We start from the raw sequence: 17,793 nt of genomic DNA, 5'->3' as shown, positions 1-17,793 counted from the left end.
AGGGCTGGACAGTCCAGGGCCATACTTTACTGACCCCTGCTTGAACTAAAAGCCCTTAGAAGAAGCTCTGAACAAATAATTTGCATGGAATCTTAAGAGTTTTTCATGTATTATGATGTTCGGTAGTTTAGGTGTATTAAATGCCTGACGTACGATATTTTTACTTACAATGGGTTTTTCAGGATATAACCCTGTTGTAAGTTGAGGAGCATCTGTATATTTTTATTTTATTTTTAGTTTTTTTGAAATGGAGTCTTGCTCTGTCACCCAGGCTGGAGTGCAGTGGCACAATTTCGGCTCACTGCAACCTCCACCTCCTGGGTTCAAGCAATTCTCCTGCCTCAGCCTCCCAAGTAGCTGGGACTACAGTTGCACACCACCATGCCTGGCTATTTTTTTTTTTTAATTTTTTTTGTATTGTTAGTAGAGACAGGATTTCACCATGTTGGCCAGGCTGGTCTCAAACTCCTGACCTCAAGTAATCTGCCCACCTTGGCCTCCCTGGAATTACAGGCGTGAGCCACTGCATCCGGCCGAGCATCTGTATATTAAACTTTCCCCATTCAAATTGCTGTGTGGTTTCTCTCTCCTGACTGGATTCAGATATAATGCTTAACAACCTTTCTAATTACAAAGGTATTACATATAAAATCAGACAAGCAAGAAGACTATCCATCCCACCTTCTAGTACTCTTGCCCTCCAGAGGTAGCTCCAGTTAATGTTTTAGTGCTAAACTAGATTTATTTTTGTTTTAAATAGAAAAATAATGCAGGCACTAGTAAAACAAAAAGCGATACAGAAAGGGAGAGAGTGAAAACTAAAAATGGCTTCCAGGCCCACTTCCTAGAGGTACCCACTATTAACATTTTTAGATACATCCTTCCAGAATATTTTTCCAGTTTTATTTAGGTATAATTAACAAATTAAAATTATGTATATTTCAGTTGTACAACATGGATGTTCAACATGTTTTGGTATACATATACTTTCTGATATGATAAACGGTTACCACAAGCTCATTAACATATTCAGAAATTCTTAATGTAGCTAGAAATGTAAGTGGTTTTGTTTTTTGTTTTTTGTTTTGAGACAGGGTGTCACTCTGTTGCCCAGGCTGGAATGCAGTGGCGCCATCTCAGCTCACTGCAACCTCTGCCTCCCGGGTTCAAGCAAGTCTTGCATCTCAGCTGCCCTAGTGACTGGGACTACAGGCATGTGCCACCACACCTGGCTAGTTTTTGTATTTTTAGTAGAGATGGGGTTTCACCATGCTGGCCAGGCTGGTCTCAAATTCCTGACCTTAAATGATTCGCCCGCCTCAGCCTCCCAAAGTGCTGGGATTACAGGTGTGAGCCACTGCACTCAGTCATAAGTGGTTTTCTAAACAAATGAGACCACACCATACATACTGTCCCTATATTTCATACTTGGGCAAGGGGAGGAGAATTGAGTTTTTTCTTACTAAAAATAAAAATGAGGATAAAAGTATGGTTGTTTACCAACTTATAGTAGTATCATGAATTTAGAATGGTCTTCTGGCCATTCAGAAAACTACTTAACTGGTAGGAATGAAATTCTGGACACTGACATTGATATAGACACTCATATCAAATATAATACTATGAAATACTATGATATGGAAATAATATTATGAAATCACTAGAGATAAAATATTTTCTACCCAAGGAGAGTGGATTCATAAGAAAATTCTAAATTATAGCATATGTTGAACTCTGAAAAGCCTCTGGAATAAAGTCATTTTTCCCTAACCCCTGTTTCCTCTTTACACTGGCAGTGGATAAAGGGAAAGTAAGTTAATTCTACTGTACCAAAGCTAGTTCAATGTAGAAAACAGGTTCTGCAAGGCTTAAGGAATATCTCTTGACCCACAGAAGATTCATGTGGATCCTGTGTTAAACTCATTTCATCCATGTATGAAACCGATTCAACCATTAAGTTAGCCATTTATTATATAAATTGAACACTTCTTCCATATTGTGGCTTTTAGATAGATTGGCAGACCTGTCCCCAACCCCTTCCCTGTTGACCATGGACAATAGAGTGTTAGCTGTATCAACTTGATTGAAGGGTTTACCTTTAGCTGGGGTGGATTTTTCAGGGACCTCAAAGGTATTGGTGATGATTTATTTCTTGAGCTTGGTGGTGAGTATGCAGGACTGTTTTTTGTTTTGTTTTGTTCTGTTTTTTAGCGAGCCTTACACATTTTCTTTTGTATGCAATATTTAATAAAATAATTTTGGATAAGTTGGTTTTTAGCATTAATTGAACAGCTTTTTTTACATCCTCAATGTGCCACAAGACAAATTATTGATTCAGCAGTTTTTAGCTGAATCTTTTATTTCTGAATGATTGGAGAGAACGGCAATATCCATTTCTGGAGAATAGTTAAGTACTTAGATTGAGGATGTCTTTCTTTCATGACATTAAGCAATGCAATATCATCTGCATCCAAGAGCCAACTTAACATGTTCAGTCTAATGAGGCTTGGCAGTCGTAACACACATTGACTCAAAGACTTGACTGTTGTGGCCTGAGCTTTGATACACTCTGTGAAATGCCTGCAGATGTTCAACTCCTGCAAGTTTGGCATGTTGTCCAGTGCTCGAAAGAAATTTCTGTATCCTTCCTCTGTAATCTTGTGATTGATTGAAAGATTTAAGTTCTCAAGTTTCTGGAAACCTCCATTGATTGCTACTTTGGCTACAAAAACAAAATATTTATGAAAATAGAATCATAAGGACTTCCATTTCAATAATGGTGGACTAGGTTATTTTAACCAGCCTCCTCTCCCACCACCACTACTAGTAGGAAGTGCTCAATATAATTTTGTTTTTTGAAATGTGGTCTTGCTGGGTTAACACAGGTGGGTCTCTTTTTCTTTTTCTTTTTCCCTTTTTTTTTTTTTTTTTTTGAGATGGAGTCTTGCTCTGTCACCCAGGCTGGAGTGCAGTGGTGCAATCTCGGCTCACTGCAACCTCTGCCTCCCAGGTTCACGCCATTCTCCTGCCTCAGCCTCCAGAGTAGCTGGGACTACAGGCGCCCACCACCATGCCAAGCTAATTTTTTGTATTTTTAGTAGAGGTGGGGTTTCACCATGTTAGCCGGGATGGTCTCGATCGCCTGACCTTGTGATCCACCTGCTTCGGCCTTCCAAAGTGCTGGGATTACAGGTGTGAGCCACTGCGCCTGGCCATCACAGGCTGGTCTCAAACTCCTGGACTCAAGTGATCCTCCTGCCTCAGCTTCCCAAGTAGCTGGGATTACAAGCACATGTCACTGTGCCCAGCTTAATGTAATATTTTAAAAATATCTCCTTAAAAAACTCAAAGAGCTGATGGGTTAATAAAGAAGCACCTGGCAAAAATATAAGGGAGAAGCAGAAACCAAAGAAGTACAGCCAAGTCTTAAAGCACCGACGCCATTGTGCTGAGAGTTTCTCCATCCTGGACAAATATGAGCTTCTCTTTTGGTCTCACAGGAGGTCACATCGTGCCTACAAACCAGACTAAGTTGGCCGGTCACACTGGCTCACGCCTGTAATCCCAGCACTTTGGGAGGCCGAGGTGGGTGGATCACTTGAAGTCAGGAGTTTGAGACCAGCCTGGCCAACATGGTGAAACCCCGTCTCTACTAAAAATACAAGAATCAGCCGGATATGGTGGCACATGCCTGTAATCTCAGCTGCTCGGGAGGCTGAGGCAGGAGAATCAGTTTGAACCTGGGAGGTAGAGGTTGCAGTGAGCCGAGATCCCACTACTGCACTCCAGCCTGGGTGACAGAGCAAGACTCCGTCTAAAAAAACAAAACAGAAAAACAGAACAAAACAAAAAAACACAAACGAAAAAGAAAAATCCAGACTAAATTACAAGGGACTTCAGAAATTGTGGCAACTATGTCTTCCCCTTTTATAGAGAAGGGGGTGTGACATTCCTAAAGCCATGTCATCTGACTGTCTACTGCTATGCCCTATTTCTGTTGCCCAGAAGGGACCCTCCTGTTTGAGACGAAAGCCTCTGAAGGAAACGGAAGCTGGGCACACCCTGTGTTCTCAATGAACACAGGTTGACTAGACTTTGGAATGGGTACCGAGCAGAGTTTTTGTTGTTTCGTTTTGGGGTTTAAAAAAAAATTTTTTTTTTTTTTTTTTTTTTTTTTTTTTTTTTGAGACGGAGTCTCGCTCTGTCGCCCAGGCTGGAGTGCAGTGGCGCGATCTCGGCTCACTGCAAGCTCCGCCTCCCGGGTTTACGCCATTCTCCTGCCTCAGCCTCCAAGTAGCTGAGACTACAGGCGCCCGCCACCCCGCCCGGCTAGTTTTTTTTTGTATTTTTAGTAGAGACAGGGTTTCACCATGTTAGCCAGGATGGTCTTGATCTCCTGACCTCGTGATCCACCCGCCTCGGCCTCCCAAAGTGCTGGGATTACAGGGTTGAGCCACCGCGCCCGGCCAAAAATTTTTTTTTTTGAGACAGGGTATCACTTGGTTGCCTGGGCTGGAGTTGCAATGGTTCAGTTATAACTCACTGCAGCCTAGAATTTCTGGGCTCAGGCAATCCTCCCGCCTCAGCCTCCTGAGTCCTAGCTACTCAGGACTAGCCACCATGCTTGGCTAATTTTTTCAATTTTTTATGGAGATAAGGTCTTGCTATATTGCCCAATCTTGTCTCAAACTCCTGGCCTCAAGCAGTCCTTCTGTCTTGGCCTCCCAGCATGTTGGGATTACAGGCATGAGCCACTATGCCCAGCTTTGTTTTTAATTGCTAAACCTCATTTTTTTTTCTAACTTGGGCAAAGGTTAAGTTTGGTTTCAATCTAGAATCTATGACTGTAGCTTGACTGAGGTTAAAGAACAGAGGTACTGAGAAAATGTCTTCAGCTATGTCCTGAATAGGTATCTTCAGTAACATTCAAGAGATATTTCTCATTCCCCCACATGAAGGACACTTCTGGAGGGACTTGAAGACAGACTCAGGTCTTCCACATGCATTCCCTTCTTTCCCCTGTTTCAGCATAACGTCCACTTCCTATTGTGTGGTTAGCCAGTTCCGTGATGTGTCTGAATGCTGTCTCCCACAGGTAAAGTTTAAGCATTACTGACTACTGGCAAACAGTGGCCTCTCAGCTGTCCCTCAGAAGAAGCTACAGAAAAGTAAGCTTGCTTTGTTCAGTCAACAGATATTTATTGAGTTCCCACTGTGGGCCAGGCATACTCTGCTGGGTGCTGGGAAGAGAAAACACCCGCTGTCAGGAGGGAGAGGGACAGGGGTTACTGGCTCAAGAGATCTGTGTGAGAGTCAAGTTCTAAGGAAGGCTTTGACCTAATGTAGTGAGAAGAATAAAACACAAATAATTTATAGTAAATGAGGATGAGAGAGACCATAAAATTTAATGTCATTAAATTCTTCCTCATAAGGAGGAAGAAACAAGGCCTTTAAGAAAAAAGGCTGTAAGTTGTCATTGGTTTTTAGGTTTTTTTTTTTTAGATAACATAACATAACAGTGCTGAGCAGTAAGAAAATGAGATCCAGCCCTTGTAACACACCCAGCAAAGCCTCTCCATTTGGGCTTTGACTTTCCTCTCCAGTCTTTTTCTGACAACTCACTCCTGCCTTTTGCTCCACATATTCCTTTTTTTCCCCCAAGTTCTTCAAATACATCTGGTTCTCTTTAACTCCAGGCTGTGACCTAAGTGATTACCTCTGTTTGAAATGATGTCTCAATCCCTCCTCTACCAACTATGTCTGGGTCATTCTTCCTTCAGGTCTCGACAGAAATCTCAATTCCTCAGGCCAGGCACCGCGGCTCATGCCTGGAATCCCAGCACTTTGGGAGGCTGAGGTGGGCAGATTACTTGAGGTCAGGAGTTTGAGACCAGCCTAGATAACATGACGAAACCCCGTCTCTACTAAAAGTACAAAAATTAGCTGGGTGTGGTGGTGTACGCCTGTAGTCCCAGCTACTCAGGAGGCTGAGGCAGGAGAATCGCTTGAACCCAGGAGGCTGAGGTTGCAGTGAGCCGAGATCCCGCCGCTGCACTCCAGCCTGGGCGACAGAGCAAGACTCTGCCTCAAAAAAAACAAAAGAAAAAGAAAATCTCAGTTCCTAAAAAAGGGCTCCCCTGGTTCCAAATTAGGTTGAGTCATTCTGCTATATGCAAAAAGAGCAGAGAAAGAATGGAGGAGAAGAACCGGGCAGAAGCTATATGCATATTGGCCAAGAACTTCCCAAAACCGATAAAAGACATCAAGCACAGAGCCAATCAGTTCTAGAAACCACAAGCAGAGTAAATACAAAGAAAACCCACCAGGACACATTAGCGTGCACCTGCTGCTGTTGTCTGCTCAGGTGGCCATCACAAAATGCCCTAAAATGTTCTATCTCCAGATACAAACACATTGGGGGTTAGGGCTTCAACACATGGATTCTGGGGGGTACACAAGTTCATAGCAACTGCCACAAAAGAAAACAAAGGAAATAATCTTAAAAGCCACCAAAGGAGGGGGAAAAGATACCTCACCTTCAAGAGCACAACAAAAAGACGACAGCCGCCGAAACAAAAGATACTATGGAAGCTAGAGATGTGAGAGAAAATACGTGCCAAAAATAGAAGTCTATACTCACTGAAAAAAATATATTTCAAAAGCAAAGTAAAAGACCTTTCTAGGCTGGGCACGGTGGCTCATGCCTGTAATCCCAGCACTTTGGGAGGTCAAGGAGGGCGGATCACGTGAGGTCAGGAGTTCGAGACTAGCCTGGCCAACATGGTGAAACCCTGTGTTTACTAAAAATACAAACACTAGCCGGGTGTGGTGGCAGGCACCTGTAATCCCAGATACTTGGGAGGCTGAGGCAGGAGAATCGCTTGAACCCAGGAGGCAGAGGTTGCAGTGACCTGAGATCATGCCATTGCACTCCAGCCTGGGCAACGAGCGAAACGCCGTCTCAAAAAAAAAGAAAAAAAGAAAAGAAAATTCAGTGAGCAGTACATATATGATTTTTGTACTCTCCTGTGTGTGTATTCATCTTCAGTTTTAAAAAGGAGTACTTAGGAGGGTATGTGACCAGGTGTCTGAAACACCAGGTGACAAGAACACAGATTTGAGGGCTTGTATATCCACAAATGGGAGACCTTTTTGTACTTCCAAATCTGACCAGAATGCGCCTAAATCCAAGAAGGACACTAGAAGGGACAGTATGATAGTGAAAATGAGGAAGTGGGTTGAAAATGTCTAGAGGGACAAATGTTTATATAGACATGTTGCAGCAGAAAGCTTGGCTATACCACTGGCTTCCATGCAAGCTGAAACACTAGCTCACCAATTTCCACCACGCTGTCGTCATTCAACGTCTGGAAAAATGAGAGGACTCGGAGACAATGAAGCTGCTGACACTGCTGGATGATCAGTTTGGCCACTTGATAAATTGCATCCCCAGTAGGAAGGATCAATTCTTCCAGGTTACTAAGAGAACCTAAAATGTAGGCTGTCAGAAAAGACCAAAAAGCTATTCTCTTTGTACTTTTTGTTCCTGTGCAACAGTAATCTGAAAATCATGCATGGTCTAAACATCATGCACAGTCCAGGAAACTCCATGTAGCAAAGAGGCCATTCCTCTTGCTCTCCCAGGGCAAGAGAAGGGCCGGCACATGCTTTCGTCTTCCTGGCTCCTCCAGACAATTCCTCCACCACCCCCTACCAACCAATCTCTCCTGCACTGAAGTCCAGGCTGCCAGTTAAATCTCCATTTCCTCATTTAGAATGAAGCTTTTCCTGACCTGCAGTTTCCTTTCCTAGCTCTGCAATGCCTTCAGCCACCTCCTTTCCCATTCCACCTCCCACTGTCATCCTCAGTGATTCTGCACCAGCCTCCCAGCCCTAAAGCCTCACAGTCCACCACTCTTAGAACCTTCCTTTTCACTTTGACTCCTTCCTAGCATGGCACACTATAGATCATTTGATCATTAGAAAGTTAACTTCTGAGGCCTCACGCATGGAAATATATTGATGTCCCAGGCTTATTTTCTTTCCCTGTCTCAGTTCTTGAATCAGCCAATTTTGCAAGGACCCTGGTTCCTTTAAGGAAGGACAGGATTTAGAAATCAGTATCTAGGCACTTGGTGTGTTCATTATTACTGCAGTACCTTCTAGTCTCTCCATTGACTGAACTGAGAAATATGTATGTGTGTATCTACAGACATGTGGAGATCAGTGTATATATACAGAGGTATCTATTTATGTATGTTCATAGGTTAAAAAACCATGAGGCCAGACCAATATTTCCAATTCTAATCCAATACCTCGAAGCTCGTTCTAGCCTCACCTTTCAGTATTAGTAAATTCCTTTTCCAACTGTGAGGAAATGTGGCTCTCGTTATACTCACTGTTTTGTTTCTTTGTTTGTATGTTTGTTTTTGAGATGGAGTCTTGCTCTGTCACCCAGGCTAGAGTACACTGGCCTGATCTTGGCTCACTGCAATCTCTGCCTCCCAGGTTTGAGAGATTCTCCTGCCTCAGCCTCCCAAGTAGCTGGGACTACAGGCATGTGCCCCCACGCCCAGCAAATTTTTGTATTTTTTAGTAGAGACGGGGTTTCACCATGTTGGCCAGGCTGGTCTTGAACTCCTGACCTCAGGTGATCCACCCACTTCGGCCTCCCAAAGTGCTGGGATTACAGGCATGAGCCACTGCACCTGGCTATACTCACAGTATTATTTGCTTAATCAACCTGTGATGTATGCCAGCCATCCCCTTGGCCCTGATCCTACCTCTGCCACCTCAGCCCCCACCCACCTAGCTACCTCCAAAGGAAGGGAAGAGAAGAGGAGGATCCTGGCAATCTTTATGCATGCTTATGTTTGAGAAGCACTTTGAATAGCACAGCTCTACAGTTCCTGTCTCCACTGCCTCACTTTATTTTTTTTTCCTGTTAGAATATTTTCGATGAGCATACATTACTTTCATAATCATTTTTGAAAAATCAAAAAGTATTTAAATTCTATAGCTATCATTTTATGAAACATAGGGTTTCACATATTGAGTTTTCTTAACCTTAAAAGATAGATTTTTACTTATATTCTAGTAACTTTTGAAACTATGAGGTCTTATATTTGGAACAGATACCTGACAATGAAATTGCATAGTGCTATAATGACCAAATATGTACTCTAAGAAGTCATTCTGCTTTGAATGAGATCAAGTCTGGAGGTAAAACTATAGTGAAGGCATTTGGTGGGCAGAAATTGAGCATCACTATCGCTTCGTTCTAGTAGCAAGGGTAGCTAATACATATCTTACTTCCTTGTGGCTAACTAAAAATAGGAGAAAAAGGATTCTGGGCAGAAAGAGAATAAGAGTACGTAAAAAGCACTATTTTGTAAACATACCAAATTTTTCCGATGTTTCCTCATCAGGAAAGTGCTGGCCTGCAAGATTTAATATCTTCAGAGAAATAAAATTTGGCAAAATGGCAACTATGAAAGGGAAAATAAAAATTTAGTTATGTTCGCTACATCTCTCACAGCAAAGCGTAACATCTTTAAAATGAAGAAATTAGAAATTAATGTAATAATTCGGATTGAATTCATATGACTAAGTAGATAAAACAAATTTTTGCTCAGAAAATAATTCTGATAACTAGAAATGTCATTAAAATTCTAGAAATTTCTTTTTTTTTTTTTTTTTGAGACGGAGTCTCGCTCTGTCACCCAGGCTGGAGTGCAGTGGCCGGATCTCAGCTCACTGCAAGCTCCGCCTCCCGGGTTCACGCCATTCTCCGGCCTCAGCCTCCCAAGTAGCTGGGACCACAGGCGCCCGCCACCTCGCCCGGCTAGTTTTTTTGTATTTAATAGAGATGGGGTTTCACCGTGTTAGCCAGGATGGTCTCGATCTCCTGACCTCGTGATCCGCCCGTCTCGGCCTCCCAAAGTGCTGGGATTACAGGCTTGAGCCACCGCGCCCGGCCTAGAAATTTCAAATCCAACTGAACTTAAAGGTAAAAAAGAAAATTCTGGAAACACATATACTTTATTATTTAAGAAACAATTTTTCTCTTTTTTTCTTTCTTTTCTTAAAGAGACAAGGTCTCTGTCACCAAGGCTGGAGTGCACTGGTACCATCACAGCTCGCTGCAACCTCAACCTTCTGGGCTCAAGGAATCTTCCTGCCTTCTTCCCTAGTAGCTGGGATTACAGGTACCACTGTGCCCAACTGATTTTTTAAAAACTTTTCAGAGATGGAGGACTTGTTATGTTGCCCAGACTGGTCTCAAACCCCTGACCTCAAGCGAGCCTCCTGCCTCAGCTTCCCAAAGTGCTGGGATTACAGGCATGAGTCACCACACCCAGCCTTAAAATATGGCTCTTTTTAAAGAGTGGTTAATATGACTCTGTGTCCATAGAAACATCTTAAACCACAATTGTAATAATATAACTCTTACCAAATGGGACGGCTTCAAAAAATGAGCCCGAAAACTTAATTTCTGTGAGTTTCTTACAGGAAGCAAGTACAGTCATGAGAGACTCAAAATCCGAAAAGAAGTTACACTTCAGATGGAAAACATGAAGGTTTGGAGAATTTTGAATCAATTTTACTGTAAAAGATCGAGGATTTTCAGAAATTAGAAAATACTGCAAATTTCTATCAAAATTAGCCAAGTAGTTTATTATTTTGTTTCAGTAATACTGACTTAAAACCAGCTACCACGATGTCATGATCTAAGAATCAGGTCACTGGACTTGGGTTCAGGTTCTGCAACTAACAACTGATGTGAATTTTGACACATTATTGACCCTCTTTGGATAACAGTTTTCTCTTCTATAAAATACAGGCATTGACTCAGTAGCATCACCTTCAGCTTTAACATCTAATAACTCTAAGTTTGTACATGACATTTGCACAATAAGAATACTGTACAAAGAGGCCAGGTGCGGTGGCTCACGCCTGTAATCCCAGCACTTTGGGAGGCCGAGGCGGGTGGATCACCTGAGCTCAGGAGTTCGAGACCAGCCTGACCAACATGGTGAAACCCTGTCTCTACTAAAAATACAAACATTTGCCGGGCGTGGGTGGCAGGCGCCTGTAATCCCAACTACTCAGGAGGCTGAGGTAGGAGAATCACTTGAACCCAGGAGGCAGAGGTTACAGTGAGCCGAGATCGTGCCACCAAACTCCAGCCTGGACAACAGAGCAAGACTGCGTCTCAAAAAAAAAAAAAAAAAAAAAAAGAATACTACACAAAGAATACTGTAATCCTAGCACTTTGGGAGGCCGAGGCGGGCGGATCACCTGAGGTCAGGAGTTTGAGACTGGCCTGGCCAATATGGTGAAACCCCGTCTCTACTAAAAATATTAAAAAATTAGCCAGGCTTGGTGGTTGATGCCTGTAATCCCAGCTACTTGGGAGACTGAGGCAGGAGAATTGCTTGAACCCAGGAAACGGAGGTTGCAGTGAGCCAACACGGTGCCACTGCACTCCAGCCTGGGCGACAGAGTGAGACTCTATCTCAAAAAAAAAAAAAAAAAGAAAGAAAAAGAAACATAAAAGGAATGACAACTCTGAAGCAAAACCTAAATTTGTTGCAAAAATTGCTGACAAATATAACTACCACCTCCAGCTTCGATGTATATACGTACACACACACACACACACACACACACACACACACACACACACAAGTTTCGCTGTTGTTCCCCAGGCTGGAGTACGATGGCGCAATCTCGGCTCACACTGCAATCTCTGCCTCCCGGGTTCAGGCAATTCTCCTGCCTCAGCTTCTCAAGTAGCTGGGATTACAGGCATATGCCACCATGCCAGCTAATTTTTGCATTTTTAATAGAGACAAGGTTTCACCATGTTGGTCAGGCTGGTCTCGAACTCCTGACTTCAAGTGATCTGCCCTTCTCGGTCTCCTAAAGTGGTGGGATTACAGGCGTGAGCCATCATACCCGGCCTATATTAGGGATTAAGAAACTCAGATTTTAGAGTCAATATTCCTCTATTTGAGTCACAGATCTACATTTCCTTAGCTGGATATTACAAATTACTTAATCTCTTTATGTCTCAGTTTTCCCAGCTACAAAAGAGCATTAGTAATAGTACTTTACTTCATAGAGTGAGTATGAAGACTGAGTTAATATTTGTGAAGTGCTTAGGACACTTCCTAGTGTGTAGTAAAGGCTCAATAATTACAAATAGCGCTCTGCTTTCTTAATGAGAAAGAGTGCTATTCCTCACAATTTACCATGGATACAGGCTACACCCTTAGAACCACAGGAACTTTAACTCTTAAGTAAATTATTGGCCAAGTAGCTTTTCCAACCGATGTAAAAAACAAGCATATTAAAGTGCCATCCTTACCTAGTTTGGAAGGATCACAGTCAGCTGAAATTTGAATCAATAATTTCTCCATATGGTGGAAGTTTGGAAATTCTTCAGGAATGACTGAAAAAACATTTATGTTGCCCTTCAGATCCACTGACAGTTCTTTCAGGCACAGGAACTTATCCAGATTAGGAAAGATTTGGTCTGGAAAACAGCACACAGTTTCCCATTATTAATCTAAAGAGTTCTGAATGGACATTTTAAAACTGTCATTTTGATTCATCCAGCTATTTTCACATGCAAACCTTCCACATACCATAAAACATTTTTTTTACAGAGTACACATATGGAGATATTGCTGTTTGCAGCATTTACTGATTACGTACTGTGTGGGAAGCCCTGTGCTACTCTTTAGACTCACAGAAATATAGCATTTCGGCCAGGCGTGGTGGCTCACGCCTGTAATCCCAGCACTTTCGGAGGCTGAGGTGGGCAGGTGATGAGGTCAGGAGTTCGAGACCAGTCTGGCCAACATAGTGAAATCCTGTCTCTACTAAAAATACAAAAAAAAATCAGCTGGGTGTGGTGGTGTGCATCTGTAATCCCAGCTACTCAGGAGGCTGAGGCAGGAGAATCATGTAAACCTGGGAGACGGAGGTTGCAATATCTAGATAATAGGCAAATTCATACAGACAGAAAACAGAAGAGAAGTTATCAGGGGCTGGTGGGAGGGAAGATTTTTTTATTTTTATTATTATTTTTTTTTGAGATGGAGCCTCACTAGGTAGCCCAAGCTGGAGTGCAGTGGCGTGATCTGGGCTCACTGCAACCTCCGCCTCCCAGGCTTAAGTGATTCTCATGCCTCAGCCTCCCGAGTAACTGGAACTACAGGTACATGCCACCATGCCAAGCTAATTTTTTGTATTTTAGTAGAGACGTGGTCTCTAACTCCTGAGCTCAGGCGATCCACCCTCCTCAACCTCCCAAAGTGCTGGGATTACAGGCGTGAGCCACCGCACCCGGCCCGGAGATTTATTGTTTAATGGGTAGAGTCTGGGATGATGAAAAGGTTCTGGAGATGGATAGTGGTGATGGTTGTACAACATAGTGAATGCACTTAATGCCACCGAGTTGTACACTTAAAATGATTCAAATGTAAGTTTTGTTACGTGTATTTTACCATAAGAAAAAAGTACTTGAAAAAAGATGAAAAATTTTCTAAATTTGGTAAATGTCAACCCACACATCCCAAGAAAGTTCAGTGTACCTCAAGCAAGATATATAAAAAGCAAAGCCCACCTAGGCAGGTAACAGTCAAACTGCTGAAGACCAAAGCAATACTAGCAACAATTAGAAAATGAAAACATATTTGTAATGACATTTACAATACATTCAAAAGATATGAGTATCTAGGAATAAATTTAATGAAAGATGGGTAAAGTCTACACTGAAAACTATCAAATAGTGCTTAGAGGAGTTAAGACACAAATAGGTGAAGATGTTATTTCCCATTAATTTATTTATTTCCCAGGGACTATAGGTCTTTCTTCCTTTAGGCAGCTAGGGTGAAGGTAATTTCTAAACATCATCTCACATATAGCTAATTCTTTTAGTAATAACAAATAATTCATGTCTTTATTAAGAGCCTTCAATAATTTATTTATTTATTTTTGAGACAGTCTCGCTCTGTCGCCCAGGCTGGAGTGCAGTGACACAATCTCGGCTCACTGCAAGCTTCGCCTCCCGGGTTCATGCCATTCTCCTGCCTCAGCCTCCCGAGTAGCTGGGACTACAGGTGCCCACCACCACGCCCGGCTAATTTTTTTGTATTTTTAGTAGAGACGGGGTTTCACTGTGTTATCCAGGGTGGTCTCGATCTCCTAACTTGTGATCCGCCCGTCTCGGCCTCCCAAAGTGCTAGGATTATAGGCATGAGCCACGGCGCCCGGCCCCTTCAATAATTTAATATAAATATTTTATTCATTTTATCTAAGTTATTTGAAAACCATTCAATTATTCAGGGACTTTTCACTAATTCATGCTACTGTCAAAAAAACATTAGTGAAGGTTTATTTTATATCTATTCTGTCAATAAGCATTCATGCTTTCATGGCCTCAGAAGTTTTCAACCACTTAAAGTAAGAAAAAGAAATTACACATCAGAATAGTCATCCAAAATATATACAGGTATACCTTGTGACTGGATTGTCCCTGAGATTTCAAGAGATTCCAGGGAAGGCAGGGTGAGAAGCAGTTCCTCTTCGGCTGCGCTGAGTTCCAATTTGCTTATGGAGCACTTGGTGACAGAGGCCTTAGACAGCTCAAGAGCTGGGCGGATGCTTTCAATAAAGCCTCCGCAGTGGTTTAAATGGAGTTCGATGCGCTGTGAAGCTGAGAAAACTGTCAGTAGAATCTCAAGCATCTCCTGGTCTACAGCATCAATATCATTCACATGGACTTCCAGACAAGGAATCTTGTACTGCTTTGGAGAAAGTTTCCAATAGCCAGTACTAAGGTCTGGTGGTGCCGTGCGCTGGATAGCCATATAGCTCTTTACGTTATTCTCTTTTTCAGCTAAATTTTGCTCCCATTCATTCATAGGTTCAAAGGCAGAAGCATAGTCCTGATCTATAGTTGGTGCCTGTGATTTGTCCAAACATGCTTCTAGGACTGAAGAATCGAATCTGGGTGATGTCTTCTTGCCATTTATCGAGACGTGGATGCTCCTCAGCAATGACAAGCTTTCTGGGTGGTCGAAAAAGTACTGTAAGTTAAGTACTTTCAAAGTCAGTGTTCTCCCTTGAAGGAATTGCAAAACAAATGGAGAACACGCAGCAACAGTGTTGCTTTGATAAGCAATTTGCAGGGCAAGAACCAGTAAATGTTCTGAAACCATTGAAAAGTAAGCTTGTGGACACATTTGCCACAATCCCCTAATTATCTGCATCTTCAGTGAAATTTCTGGCTGGTGCTTTAAGTAGTCATCATTCTCAGATATATTCTCCAATGACTCTTTGTTATCCACTAAATGGAGCAAATGAGACACAATTTTGGGCCCTGCTTTTGTTGAAGGGAGGCTGGAGACATAGTTCAAAAAATTGTTGTAGGCGCTTACAGTCATCATGGGTGAGTTGATTTGTGTCAAATAATACAGTCCCAAATTTTGATGTTCCTGCCTATCTGAATCCAGGAGTTCTATCAGCCTCATCCCCGCAAGAAATTCTTGGAAGGCAGGACTTAAAAACTGGTAGGATGGTCTTAGTCTCTGGGCTGTAAATTTGCTCATCAAGCACATGGTTAGATCTTCATCTTCATCAACCCCTGCTTCTGTGAGATCATCATCATTAAACTCAAAGCAACATGAAAAAAACCCTTTCAAGGCCAGCTCACCACAGGAGGATACAGTTGCTTTGAGAAGTTCAGCTGCCACTTTGTTCCTTAAGAAAAGGCGTTCCATATAGGATTTGAAAACAGCCACATCATAAAAGGATGGGTCAAAAGGATACTGAAACCAATGAGCACAGACCGCCGCCACAAAGAGAGGAGTTTTCTGAATCTTCTGCAAACTTCCGTTCTTTCCAAAGTAAATCATAAACTTTTGCAGACGAGTCATATTATGTGAAAAGAGTTTCCGTAATATAAAGATAGTATTATAAAAGGGAAATGCTTTGATCTCTAGAATCGTCTCTAGGTATCGGCGGATGTCCCTGGCCCTGTCTGTACGGACAGCAATCAATAGGCAGGTCCGTGACAAGTGGTTTTTTTGAATCAGTTTTCCTATGACTTGAGGGACTGAACATATTTCTTTGTAGTCATCTAAAAGGAATAAGACCTGATTCTTCAACTGCTGGAGGATGTTTCTCATGCACATTTCAGTAACAGATACTTCTTTCTCTAGGAGTTGGTCACAGATGATACTGACCAGCCCCTGATCTGGTCTGGTGGAACTAAGGGAGAGGTAGAAAACCAGCTGGAACCTGTTTAACAGGGGACAGCATCCAGACGCCCACAGAAAAGCTATTTTCTTCAGGAGAACCGTCTTTCCACTTCCAGCTTCACCCTCCACACACATGACAGAGTTCAAGCTGGCAAAAACCTCAGGCAGCACCAGGGGCTCCTGCACAGGTTTGCTGATGTGTTTTGAAGCCATGGACAGATCACAGCCCAGCAAGTGGTCCGTGGCCAGATCGGAAGAGATATCAAGCAAAGACATGTGGCGGAAACTGGCGCTGGTATAAGCTGCTCTCAGCTGCTCATTCAGATTCTTCGCCTCTTGAAACCACTGGGCTTCACCCTGTGCCACTTCTGTAGAGAAAAGAAAGGGGAAACAACGGGGATGCATAGTCACATCTCCCTCAGTCTCAACACCATGCCCTTTTCACTCCATGATTCTGCCTGTCTACTACAAATGTGTTAGGACTTTCCACAGCCATCCACGATTCCCACATTGCGATCATCTCATAGGTTTTGGCACAAAATCAGAATGTGGGAAGCACGTGTCCAAAGTGCCCCACTTGAAACAGGGACCTAGACATAATGTGTGCTTATCATAAGCACCATGGTATCCTATAGTTTCCCATTTAAAACATCTCAGGAAAGAGGCCAGGCAAAGTGACTCAGCACTTTGGGAGGCCGAGGCAGGTGAATTGCTTGAGCCTAGGAGTTCAAGACCAGCCTGGCCAACATGGCAAAACCTTGTCTCTACAAAAAATACAAAAATTAGCCAGGTGTGGTGGCACATGCTTATGGTCCCAGCTACTGGGGAGGCTGAGATGGGAGGATCACTTGAGCCTGGGAGGTCGAGGCTGCGGTGAGCCGTGATCTTGCCATTGCATTCCAGCCTGGGTGACAAAGACCCTGTCTCAAATAAAATAAAATAAAATAAATAAAAATAAAAATCTCAGGAAAGAAGCTTGCTGATTGGTGCTTCTAAGGACTGGTTTGCTTGTACCTGAGACACGTTGCCTACTATCAGTTTGGTCCTGCCTGCACTCTGGAGAAGCCACAAGAACCTTGACTTTTGCTCATACACGACACTGTTGCAAATGCTGTTCCTCTTTGGAAGCTCTTTGAACAATTATAAATACTCTTTTTTTGCAACTGCCCTGTATACAAACATATTTACACATACATATAATCCTACATGCTACTTCAAAGTTCTTACCTGGCACTATAGGATCAACTGCTATTGAATCTTCAAGATGGCTTTCACTTGTGGTTTCCTTTGGAAAATAAAATCCTTTCTTAAATCAAAATTTATATAGGAGGGTGGTGCATCATGTTATAATCACTGGGGACTAAACATCTTCTAAACACAGCCCACCCTCAAATATTTATGCTGACTGAAGGGAAGGGTGCTCCAAATATAAAGCAATTAATAATCTGCAAATATCTGCAAGAGTGTGTGTTCCTCAGTAGTTCATATATGATACAATCCATAGATGAATACTATTCAA

General features: G+C 42.6%; 1 protein-coding gene across 3 annotated transcripts in view; it reads right to left on the bottom strand.

Annotated features, from left to right (window-relative positions):
• Positions 1 to 891: 891 nt before the first annotated feature.
• The window catches only part of NAIP (NLR family apoptosis inhibitory protein), a 54,208-nt gene continuing 37,306 nt past the window's right edge, over positions 892 to 17,793 (bottom strand). The window contains exons 11-17 of one of the 3 annotated variants that reach the window (XM_025387686.1): positions 17,502 to 17,559; positions 14,531 to 16,642; positions 12,374 to 12,541; positions 10,454 to 10,606; positions 9,402 to 9,488; positions 7,337 to 7,501; positions 892 to 2,722 (exon numbers count right to left, since the gene is read on the bottom strand). In XM_025387686.1, the coding sequence (XP_025243471.1) occupies positions 2,358 to 2,722; positions 7,337 to 7,501; positions 9,402 to 9,488; positions 10,454 to 10,606; positions 12,374 to 12,541; positions 14,531 to 16,642; positions 17,502 to 17,559 (3,108 nt within the window). In that variant the 3' untranslated portion in view covers positions 892 to 2,357. The remainder of the gene's footprint in view (positions 2,723 to 7,336; positions 7,502 to 9,401; positions 9,489 to 10,453; positions 10,607 to 12,373; positions 12,542 to 14,530; positions 16,643 to 17,501; positions 17,560 to 17,793) is intronic. The other 2 variants (XM_025387688.1, XM_025387687.1) reach the window with 2 other exon arrangements.

This window comes from Theropithecus gelada, chromosome 6 (genome assembly GCF_003255815.1).
Source record: "Theropithecus gelada isolate Dixy chromosome 6, Tgel_1.0, whole genome shotgun sequence".
In the NCBI taxonomy this organism is placed as follows: domain Eukaryota; kingdom Metazoa; phylum Chordata; class Mammalia; order Primates; family Cercopithecidae; genus Theropithecus; species Theropithecus gelada.
Note: the sequence above shows the minus strand (reverse complement) of the source record. Positions and strands in the feature narration are given on the sequence as shown.